Source organism: Balaenoptera acutorostrata, chromosome 18 (genome assembly GCF_949987535.1).
Source record: "Balaenoptera acutorostrata chromosome 18, mBalAcu1.1, whole genome shotgun sequence".
In the NCBI taxonomy this organism is placed as follows: domain Eukaryota; kingdom Metazoa; phylum Chordata; class Mammalia; order Artiodactyla; family Balaenopteridae; genus Balaenoptera; species Balaenoptera acutorostrata.
In genome coordinates, this window is record NC_080081.1 from 57552895 (window position 1) to 57565197 (window position 12303).

The 12303-nt window shown below is 39.6% G+C and overlaps 1 protein-coding gene across 7 annotated transcripts in view; it reads right to left on the bottom strand.

The window, feature by feature from the left end:
* The window catches only part of ENOX1 (ecto-NOX disulfide-thiol exchanger 1), a 614655-nt gene that overhangs the window by 272717 nt on the left and 329635 nt on the right, over window positions 1-12303 (bottom strand). For 5 of the 7 annotated variants that reach the window (XM_057532923.1, XM_057532921.1, XM_057532918.1 and 2 more), the window contains one exon: window positions 3354-3545. The exons of 1 other annotated variant lie outside the window; for it this stretch is intronic. In XM_057532923.1, coding sequence (XP_057388906.1) covers window positions 3354-3486 — 133 coding nt within the window. In that variant the 5' untranslated portion in view covers window positions 3487-3545. The remainder of the gene's footprint in view (window positions 1-3353; window positions 3546-12303) is intronic. One more of the 7 variants, XM_057532922.1, reaches the window with a different exon arrangement.

The following is a 12303-nucleotide window of genomic DNA, read 5'->3' on the forward strand; positions in this document are numbered from 1 at the left end:
GAAGTCCTGGAGATTTTGAGATTTAGAGATTTTGCATTTCTAATAAAGTCCTTGGTGATGTTGGGGCCATGTTTTGAGTAGTTAGGGATAAGAATATCCCTTGGTCACCTTCTGCAGGGAAAAGAGAAGAACCTGACACTTGCCGAACCCTGCTTTGAACCAGATACTGCTAGGCCCTGAATACACAGACTTCATCTTGTTTTGCTTGGACAACATCCTTTGCTCTTAGGAAAAATTATCCCAGTGTTACAGGGAAGGGAACTGAGACTCAGGGTAGTTAAGTAACCTGCCCAGGTCACTTAGCTGAAAGTCAGAAGATACAAATGTATCTGGCCCAAAACCCGAATTTTTTCCCACCACAACATACGTACAGATGGTTCCACTCCAGTGGAAAATAAAATGTCTCTGTTGGTAAAGGCTTCATAAAATATAAAGTGTGGACTTGAATCATGGACCATTTACAACTTGAATTCTGAACAGAAGAGAAATTCTGAATGATGTTCATTATTTGAGGACCAGAAATAAATGGTGCTGACTAAATAACTTATATTTTATTATAGCTATTTGAGAAACACTTCACATGGGATTCCCTATTACACTAGTGTCTTTATTTTAAAAAGTGTCGCATGTCCATGGTAAGATATAAACGACAAAAGTCTGCCTTCCTCCCATGTGCTTCCATTTCTATTGCACAGAGAGAACTACTGTTAGGTCTGTGTAGCCTTCTAGAAATTCTGGGCAAATAGTAACCTTCTATGCAAATAATAAACTTTTTCATACAAATTCATTCACCCAGCCATTCATTTTTCCAGGGGGAAAAGGAGTAAGTAAAACATGCAACATCCCTCATGCACCTCACATTCCAGTAGGGGAGCTAGATCATAAACAAAAGAGTGAAATAAACATTATGTCAAATAAGGATAAATGATAATGAAGAAAAAGCCGGTGGAGTTGTGGGGGGAGGGGGGTGGGGAACGTTTGCAATTATAAATGCAGTGGTTAAGGAAGGCCTCATGGAAAAGGTGGTATTTGAGTAGAGACATGAAGGAGGTCATCCTATTCCACATTGACTTTTTCCTTTAGCAATATATGTTAAAGCCCTTGCCGTATCACAACTTAAAGATCTACCTCGTTCTTGTTAATGGCTCCATAGTACTCCACTGTGTGCATATATCATAATACTGATGGGCATTCCGTTACTTAAGCAAAGGGAATGTTTTAGATTAAGCTTGTTATCGAACTTATTAGCTGATCGTTTGAGCGGTCATAAGGAGATTTGGGGAGCATGGCATAAAGCCCGATGAAGTAGAAAGAGCAATTAGACGTGAAGCTGTGGCTGGGAGCCCTAGTGAGCCACTCGACCAGGTGACCATGTTATAACTGAGTATTCACTGAATGCCTGCTTCACATCAGTGGTTTTCCTTCTGCCACATCTTAGGCAGGGCTACATCCACCAGGTGCAGGGGGGTGTCTAGGAGCTTCTCTACCCTGAGGGCAAGGCGACAACCTACCTGCAACATTTTCCTCAATGCCAGGTTACCCTGTAACCCCTGCGGAGTCAAATACAAACCCTCCAGGTGACAAGTTTTCCACATTCCCCACAAAGGAAGCACAAGCACAAATTTTAGGGAGCAGTTAACCATTGGGGCTCTGAGTACAATCTTCCTCTTTTAGGAGAAAGCACGTAAGCTTCCTTAAAACAATAAGGAAAAAAACTCCTTACCTTCTAGTAATATTTATTTACATGGATACAGATGTTTAGCATTGGGCCATATGACTGAACATATTTCACATTTAATGAAAGATTCATTTATGCATTTAATTATTATCTGAGGCAGTACCTGGATGATGTCAGCACTCTGCCGGGCTCTGTAGGAGGAATAAATATCTGTGCAGTATGGTTCCTGCCCTTGTCACCTGCTAGCTCTTAACAAAGACTGGACAAGGGAAAAAATGACCGTGATTGAAAGCAGTGTGTGATCAGTTTGTGGTGCCAAGGACAATGTAACAGGAATTAAAGGAAAGGGGAGGATGCTATGATCCAGAGAGGGATCCTGGCTGAGATATAAACAGGTAGCGATGCAGGTGGAACCAGGGGGCTTTGGGAAGGGATATGTGTGTGTGTGTGTGTGTGTGTGTGTGTGTGCACGTGCGCATGCACACGCGTGCGCATGCGCGTTTGTGTGTGTGTTTTGGGAACATGTATGAATGGAAGGTGAATATAACTGCACAGCAAGCAAAGGCCCAGGTGAGGGAAAATACAGGTTATTATAAGGGGAACACGAAGCGGCCCGCTAGAGCTTAAACACAGAATATGGGGGGTGGTCGCAGATGACAGGAGATGTTGGTTGGAGTGAGACTGGCAGAGGGTTCTGAGGCTCCCACCTTGCAATCAGACATGAGATAAATAAATGAGTCTTGAAAGATGTCAAGAAAAGCACCATCAACCTCTTCCTCTTTTTCTGTTTCTGCTTTTATGGGGAGGAGGGGTACTGCGCACTTTGGTTTTATAACCTCTGCTTCCAATTCCAGTAATTTAAAAAACCAACTTAATACTTATGAAAGTAATATACGCCTGTAGCTTAAAAAAGCAAGTACTCCGTAAGAGGCCTATAATCAAAACCAGCCATCCCCACCTGTCTCCACCACCCCCTCCTGGCTCCTCAGAAACCCCTTTTTTGTTTGTGGTTTGCTTTTACTATGAAAGATAATGATTTGCCAGAGTGAGTAGCCTCCTATACGGGTAAGACTTTTGCCCCAAGCAGTTGCTCTCAAGTTTGGTTAATCTACGGGCTGGCCCAGGGCAGGAAGACTAACCGGTAAGTCTAACCCAGCTCTCCCCCGTCAAGGAGGTTGAATCCTGTCATGGGAAAGAAAGGACACCATTTTTAACTTTCAATTCTGATATTTGATTCCTTATATTTAAGTGATATATGTACACTGATATTTCTTAAATGATCATTTTTAGAGATTATCTAACGTCTCACTACTCTGCAAAATGAGGAAAACTTGACATTGTTACACCATCACCACCTCCCAACAAGCGTTCCTCCCCCATCTTTCCAGTTGATTAAACTGCAATTTGGGGTTAAATCGATATTCTATGTTTACATTGTTGTGACCACGTAATACTGTTTACTACTGAGCCACGCAGTATAAGAACGCACTTCCTAGCTTGTTCAATATTTTTTTCCTGGTGCTACCTTTTTCTTCATTCCTTTTTGTGTGTATCTATTACTAATCACTCTTGACCTTTTCAAAGGAACTATATAAAAGCCCTACTAAAATCATTTTTGGCGTGAGCAACTCAACCAATGTATCTCTCAGATCTGTTTTTCCCTCCACAAGCCTACCATTGAGTCCGTCCGGTCTAGTGGTTTCCCAGGCCAGCTGCCCACCTGTTGTCCTGGGGCTTCTTTTTAACACCATCTTGCGAAATCCCTGTGCCTCTCGCCTGTGTTGGGTCCCCCGCTTCCTGGATCCCATGGTTTCCTCTTTCTTGGTTTACATCCTCATTTTTGTGGAGCTCATTCTCTAGTAGCTTCCTAAGAAAAGGTACATGGGAGGTAAGTTTGTTGAGACCTTCCTTGCGTGTCTGAAAAAGTCTTAATTCTACTCTCACGCATGCCTGCTAATTAAGCTTGTCATTTAATTCTAAGTAAAAATTCGTTCCCCTCAGAATTTTGCAGGCTGAGTTTCACTGTCTTCTAGCATCCAGTGTTGCAGTTGAGAAGTCTGAGGCCACTGGTTCTCCTGCTTTTTTATCTGTGACCTGTTTTATTTCTCTGGAAGGTTTAGGAATCTTCTTTTTAGTCCCTGGTTTTCTGAAATCTCATAGTAAAGAAACCTTAATGAGGATATTTTCTTATCCACTGTTCTGGGCACTTTCTCCTCCCTTTAAAGTTGGAAATTCCTGTTGTTCTGGTTTGCAATTTTTCTTGAATTATTCTTTGATACTTGTCTCCCCACCATTTTATCTATTTTCCCCTTTTGGAACCTCTGTAGTGAAATGCTGAACCTTGTGGACTGATCCAATACCTTTTTTGCCTTCTTTTTCCCACCGCACTATCCATCTTTGCCTGTTAATCTGCTTTCTAGAAAGTTTGCCTGACTTTACCTTTTACACCTCTGAATATATATATTTTTTAACTCTGAGTTTAATTTCCAAGATCTCTTTCTTATTTTCTGAGTGTTTCTTTTTTATAGACTTTACCTTTTATTTCATGGATATAATATTGTCTCCCGTCTTTCTGAAGATATTATAGATTTTTAAAAGCTCTTCTTTCGCTTCTTGATTATCTTTATTTTTCCAAGCCCCCCAACCCGTTTCTCTCTGTTTTGATCTCGATATTTTACTCTATATTTTCTGTTGGGAGCCATACTCAAATATCTGGTGATCCTCTCACTATTCATTTATATTTAAGACTTTCACATATACATGTAACACTTATATATAAAGAAAATATAGAATTTACTTACATTTAGGTACAGTGAGTCCCTACACAACTGATTAGAAACCCTGGCAGGGTGTGCCTATCACCTGGTAGGCGTCCCATGAGGTAACTGGGTAGGAATCTAGCCATTCCGATAGGGACTCCAAATGCCAGTCAGGTCATTTCTTTGAGTCATTCAGTTTCTCTAGATAATAAGAATCTTTTAAACTCCTGTCTAAAGAGCCTGTCCCAAAAGAATTTGGAAAAGAATAGATACACGTATATGTATAACCAAATCACTTTGCTGTACGCCTGAAACTAACACAACATTGTTAATCAGCTATGCTCCGATATAAAATAAAAACCAAATAACAAAATAAAGAGCCTGGCCCTGGCTACAGGTGCTTTGGGAGCTACATTGTAGAACAGTCCAGGAGGGTCTCACCTCTTTACTCTACAGAGTTTCACTTAATTCCCCTGGTTTCACCTCTCTATCCTGGGCCTCATTTCCCTGAGTCCGGAGCACCTCTGATTCAATTTAGCCCAAGACTATGCCTCAAGCCTCCAGCAGGGATGGAGACTTGGTAGTGGCAGTGCGAGGGTGGGAGAGGAACAGGGCCGAGCTATTCCCTGCACTCCATTCCACTAAGTACTATTAACTACTAACTACGCTGTAACTACTGTGAACTAGTCCCCCCTTTTCCAGGCTCACCCTCACACCCTTCTTAAGTCTCCCCAGGGTCCTGCAGAATGAACCTGCGGGCTTCTCTCAGTACCCCTCAGCCACTCCCCCTCCATCACTGGGCCATCTTCCCAAAGTTTGCTGACATCTCTTGTTTAGTACCACCTCCCCCTCTGTTCTCTCTCGCTCTCAATCTGTGTATAGCTTTTTTAAAATTCTTTGCTGAAATTTTAGGGAGATTTTTGGAATAAGAAGATATAAATGCATGTGTTCAATCTGACAGAACGACAAGTTACCAGTCTTATAAATTCTACTTTGTACTTAAGTACTTATTATGTACTTCACTCTAGAAAGTTTATCCAGAGAACTTTAGGTGTTGCCCTAAATCAACTACTAACTATGTAACAACTGTAATACTTTCAGGTAGGATGTTACTGAAATCATTTTAATTCTCTGTGACTTTCTAGCGAGTACCAGGCAAAGTGAGTTAAACTCCTCCATAAATTTATCTTTATAGAATCTCATTATTATCTTGGCTCTAGAAATTCGGACCAATAGTCAATTTGAGGCAGATGCCACATCAATTTTTAAATATGAAGGAAGGAAGGAAGGAAGGAAGGTAGGGAGGGAGGGAAGGAAGGAGGGAGGGAGGGAGGGAGGGAGGGAGGGAGGGAAGGGAAGGAAGGAGGGAGAGATGGAGGGATGGGGGGAGGAAAAAAAGAAAGAAACAGACATCAAGAAAATGATTTAAAAATAGAATAGTGAGAGGATTGGCCTAAATAAATAACCATTTTAAGAAAAGCTATGTAAGTTTATTAAGTAAGAAAAGAGACTGCAGAAAATCATCTGCCTTTAAGATAACTAAACAATGATCACTCACTTGGAAGGCAGTTGAATAATTTCTGCCCTGAACATTAGCTGTGAAACTCCAGTTATTCATTCAACAACTTGCACCCAAAATTCATATAAAAAAAAAATCACCATTATCCAGCAAGAAACTATCCACATAAGAAATTCTCACAATTACATACACAAATCACCTTCCAATTATGCACTCACCTTTTTATTGCATATATATATATGCATTCCTCACCTCATCCCCCAAACAAATTTAAGTCAGCTTGCTGGTTATCCTTTTAATATATTAGTTGAATGTATTTTTATTTTTCTGAGTATATTTCTTACAAATTTGTCTACCTAAAATTATGTAATCCTCTTTATTCTGTGCCACACTCAATTATGGGCCAATAAGCTTTTAAAAAGTTAACCATGTTGTCAACAGGAATGCTTCTAATGTAGCTGTAATCACATCTTCGAGCTTGATAAGATGAAAAACTTTGTAGTCAGATTGACCTTGTTTTGCATCCCAACTCTTCCACTTACTGAATGTATGACCTTCAGGGAGCTGATAACCTCCCCACAAGGAAAATGGACATACTATTATCTATTTTGCAGGTTGTTATATGGATGAAATTGTAAAATGCATATAAAGAACCTGACATATTGTAGGTGCCCAATAAATAAAAGCTATTAAAATCAGAACATGAGAAGACATTGACGCCTTAACTCTAAAAATACACTTTCTAAGTAAAGAGTTTTCACTTCCATTTTTAGGCATCAGATCACTGGTATGCTGGTCAACTAGAAGCAACTTGTCAGCCACTGAAAAGCAATGGGGAAGTTCTTACAGGCAATTAGGGAAAGCAATGTGAAAGTAGGGGTGTGGGGAGGAGGCCTGGAAAAAAAGTTAAACAAAGTATTTGACTTTGGATCAGTTCCTTAACCTTTCTGTAGTTTATTTAACTATAAAATTAGGAGGTTGGATGACGTCCCTCCAGATGTTCACAATAAAGAGTTCTGTGGCTGGATAATTTTGGAATATGACCCTTCATCCCATGCTTGCCCCCTCCCCCATTTAAGGCAGCAGTTTGATTTTGTTTTACCTGGCATATTACAAACTTCTCCGTGTACAAATCCTCCCCATTTTTTTCCCCCAAAATATTAGCATATTTTGGAAAAGACAGATGAGCTGATCCGCAGTTTCTCATTCTATAATATGCTGCTCTGAGTTTTACTACTTCACGTAAACGTTTGGTTAAGGAAAAAAAGGTAAACGTGACGTGTGGGAAGTTTTATTTATTGATGCTTTCTCCTATAGCAGCATATAACTTTTAGAGTGGGAGAAAAATCTATCGCCATTCCAGTGAAACCAGATATTTCTAAGTACAGTTTAACATTTCATCTATATGGTACCGTCAATGTCTTGAGCAGCTGATCACCAAAGCATCCACTGAACTGCTGCCAATGAAGACAGGCATATTACTGGGACACATCTGGCAATTTTGGCAATCAGTGAATGAAATGAATCAACCATGTAGTGATCGGACTGGCTGCTTGGTGATCAACGTGACTGGAATGGAAAATAACTGTGGGATAAATTAATCCTTAGACTGCAGGACTGTACCGTGATACCAGAATAAAACTCAAATGGGTGTTCATGATGAATACATTTTCATGCTACAATTACAAATCCAACAGTTAAATTATTTCTAATAGTAAAATACATTCACTTTTTCTATCAATCTACCAACATTTACTTTTATCTGAAAGGAAAAGACTGTGCAAAGTGTTTGCTGGGAATGAAAAGATATAGTAGGAAAGAGGCCAAAGAACCTACCAGAAAAAGATCTAGGAGCCAGATGCTCTGTCAGTAACTTTCCATGTAGCCTTCAGTAAGTCTTTGTTTTCTTACTTTAAAAATAACTAGCCTCAAGTAGCTTATAATTTAGTTGATTATATTTACAAATTTGGGATTTCCATTTAAAGCCTTCTTACATTACAAAATCATTCTTAATTTATCTACATAGCGGAGATAAAAGTGAATGAATATTCTGATGTTCTTTAATTAACTACATGCAATGAAGCCCCCTGTTTCACTTTAATTGTAGGAATTCTATGAGAACCTGTTGCAATGTGTTTCCTTCCTTTCTTGATATGTCTCCTGCCCCTCAAGGCTGCTAAGGTTTGAAAGTGTTCTAATTATTTCTATATTTTCATAAAATACTCTATTCCCACCCCCAAAATACTTTTCCTTCTTCTCAAGAGGAAGTTTTTCAGAAAGCAATTCTGTAGAATCCGAAGGATGAATGTTAGTAGTAGGGTGACCAACTGAGGGGTTTCCCACTGTGTAGGACTTTCTGTGCTAAAACTAGCACAGTCCCTGACAAATGGAGATTGTGGGTCACCTTGGTTGGTAGCTTGAGAGAAGGATTGGAAGTGGCAATGGATGCCTGCATCAGAAAGTTGCCATTTTAATCCTCCTATTAGAAGCACTCTTCTTTCATTGCTAACCAGCTGTAGAAAGCCATCCAACAGCAGATGGATGAATGCATTCAATGACCTTTAACTTTCTCTTACACCAGTGGTTCTCAATTCTGGCTTCTTACTAAAATCATCTGGTTAGCTTTTTTTTTTTTTTTTTTTTTTTTAAATGATACTATTCCCTGATTTAACTGATCTGGAGGTAAGTGCCAGTCATCGGCATATATGTCTAAAATTCCCGTGCTTATTCTACTGTTACTCAGGGCTAAGAAACACTGCTTTGCATCCATTCTGAGATTCAAACTATAGGTCTAGCAAGAGCCATTCAAAGCAAGGAGAAATCTACTTTGTTATCTCTGACTTTTAAAATACTGCCTGCAAGTTTCCACTTCATATTTAAAACAAATGAGAACCCACAAACTAACTTTAAATGTATTCACCTAGGGTTCATGGTATGTTTCTCCCTTGTCATGATTATCAATCACCACCATCTACTGACATAATTTTTTGCAGAAGAAACTATGTTAGGCAGGTACTGTGGGACCACAGAGATTTCAAACTCAGGGTCTCTGCCTTCAGGCAGCTCACTGTAAAACACAGGAAGGCAGGGACTTCCCTGGTGGTGCAGTGGTTAAGAGTCCGCCTGCCAAGGCAGGGCACATGGGTTCGAGCCCTGGTCCAGGAAGATCCCACATGCTGCGGCGCAACTAAGCCCATGTACCACAACTACTGCGCCTGCGCTCTAGAGCCTGAGAGCCACAACTACTGAGCCCACGTGCTGCAACTACTGAGCCCGCGTGCTGCAACTACTGAAGCCCGTGTGCCTAGAGCCCGTGCTCCGCAACAAGAGAAGCCGCCGCAATGAGAAGCCCGCGCACCGCAAGGAAGAGCAGCCCCCGCTCGCTGCAACTAGAGAAAGCCCACGCGCAGCAACAATGACCCAATGCAGCCAAAAATTAAAACAAAAAACAAACAAAAAAAACCACAGGAAGGTGACTAAATGATCAAGCAAAGGACCTCACGAGGAGCTCAAAGAGGAAACGGCTATGGCCTGAGACGGTTGGGAAATCCGCACAGAGCAGGCAGGATTTAAAGAAGGCCTTTGAGGACTAGGTAGGATTCTAATTAGAAGGCCACAAAGGGTCTTCCAAGCAGAGAGTGGGTAAGAAGCAATCGGACTACCAAATTTAAACATATACACAAATAAGAAAGTTCACATTCTGAGCAATACAAACTATATGAGGCCAATTGCTGAGCAAGGGGACATAATTAGCCCTATCACTTTTTTCGGTGATAACCACTCCTGACATTGAAAAGAAGAACTAACCTGGCAGATGAAACAGTTGGTTCAGCCGGAGCATAGAGACAAGCTTGGTGCACAACGCAGAGAACAAGCCACAGAACAGCAGCGACAGTACAAGTCCCTTCCCTCTCTCATGCTGGGCCCACCAAAGAGACCTAATTACCCAGGCATCAAGGCAAAAGCTGCTTAGTTCATTGCCAAACCCTTGAGGTTCCTACTCTATCTGATCGGATGATTATTTAATGTTGAAGGAAAACATTTAGGACAAAAATCATGCAAAAGTTATGTGTTGTCTTTTATGTCATGTTATGTGATTATCAGTATTGATTTTCAATTACTTTTATAATGCGGTGGCCTTCTCTCTGGATTTCAGAATTAAAGCAACACTGTGCCATTTGTCCTTGACCCCTAAAATAGTTAACTTTCATATTTATTCCAATATCTGGCCTTCATGCAAGATAGGAACTAAATGGGTGTGGGTATGAACGATCTGGGTATGCATCATCTCAGGAAGTCAGCTGGCAAAAAGAACACTGAGAAGTAGGCACCACTGGTATTTCACACATTATTAACTTATATTACAATTCAAATAAGCTTACAGCTGGCAAAAAAAAAAAATCTCTTCTGTAAAGTGATCTCAAACATAATAGGCTTAATCAGAGATAAATTAAATTAGGTAGCCATGCATACTACAGCATATTAATTCTGAGTAGTTATTAAATACACTTTCTGTTATCAGTGGTGTGAACAACATTATATGCAAACAAATTCTTCGAGAGGATAGGAAATAAAGTTTATGTTTGGGATACTGTGTGACTGATATTTTCCCATGCCTTCTTATAATGTTAAATAATCTTTTCTAATAATGGTACTGGGTTAAGTCTCTATAAATGAGTCAACTTCACTCCCAGGCAATTAAGCAAAAGAACAGCAGACAAAACTGCCAGTGTGGTTTTAGTTTTTTCCAAAGGGAGCTTTTCTACCTTTCTACTGCAATTTTTAAAAGAAGGCATTAGTGAGTCAAGCTGGAGCAAAGTTGTCCAAAACATAAGGTAGTGAATATTCATTATGTCAATTTTATGATGCATCTCATTCTGTGTTTTGGGTAACCTGTGTTGCCTGAGGATATTCAAAGAAGGAAATTATTAAGGTTGAGTGCTATTTTGTAAATAACATCCTACCATTCTCTTTGTTTCCTTAAATGGTAGTAATCTAACCCATCCAAGCTAGCATGCAGATTCCATAAACTAGCAAGTGGTGTTTCTGTGAAAGAAAAGAAAAAGAGACATCTAAGGGATGAAATATATCGAGAAAGGTAATGTACACACATACACACATGTTACCTTCCTGGATGTACTTTTGCCATATTATCTTGTTCTTTTATTAATCAATCAGGCCCTTCAATTTCTGTATCCAGAAGCAACTCAAGTTACTAGGTATGACCCTCCCACACACACCCAACCCCCAAGTCCGAGAAAAACGTTTGACGCTCTTTGTGCTTTGCACATTTAAAACTCAATGTAAGGTGACAAGAACATTAAGCTGCCCAGTGAGCAAAATGTGAGACTAATCACTATCTGTTCTTAGCCATGTGTATAATAATTGGCAAATTAAAGTGCCTGAGAATAGCTGGGCCACCTGCATGAGAAAGCATCACCCTGGAATGACTAATGAAGACAAATGTATGCGGCCAGCTTTACTGACAACTCCTTCCAACACCCACAGCCTGAAAAGGCACATTACAGTACCTGTTTCATTTACTGTAAAGTAAGCACCATGTCGATTTTTTGTAATTTAAAGGCATAAAACCTAACAACCCTCAATATTTTGTATATACATACTGATTGAATTGACTGTTATTTACTTTTGAAGTAAGTTAGAAAGAGAAAGACAAATATTGTATACTAATACATATATGTGGAATCTGAAAAAATTGGTATAGACGATCTTATTTACAAAGCAGAAATAGAGACAAAGACGTAGAGAACAAACGTATGGATATCAAGGGGGAAGGGGGTGGGATGAATTGGGAGATTGGGATTGACATATATACACTATTGATACTCTGTATAAAATAGATAACTAATAAGAACCTACCGTATAGCACAGAGAACTCTACTCAGTGCTCTGTGGTGACTTAAATGGGGAGGAAAACCAAAAAAGAGGGGATATATGTATACGTATAGCTGATTCACTTTGCTGTACGGTAAAAACTAACACAACATTGTAAAGCAACTATACTCCAATTAAAAATTTAAAGGAAAAGACTTACTCTTGAAAACTCAATGTTTTTCTTTTTAAGCTGGCAAACTGGGATCAACTTGCTTATTAAAATGTTCAATGTGAAACTTTATAACAACTAAATTCAAATAAATACAAATGCTTCAAAAATAATTTTGTTTTAATAAACTTGCTACTATTATTCATCCATCCGTCCATCCATTCGACATTTACTGAATACCTACTATGTGCTAGGCACTTCTTGATATTTGGCAGAGAGAGATGAATAACATATCCTTAAGGAGTCTGTCAACTATTGGAGGAAAGTTGCATGCACACAGCCA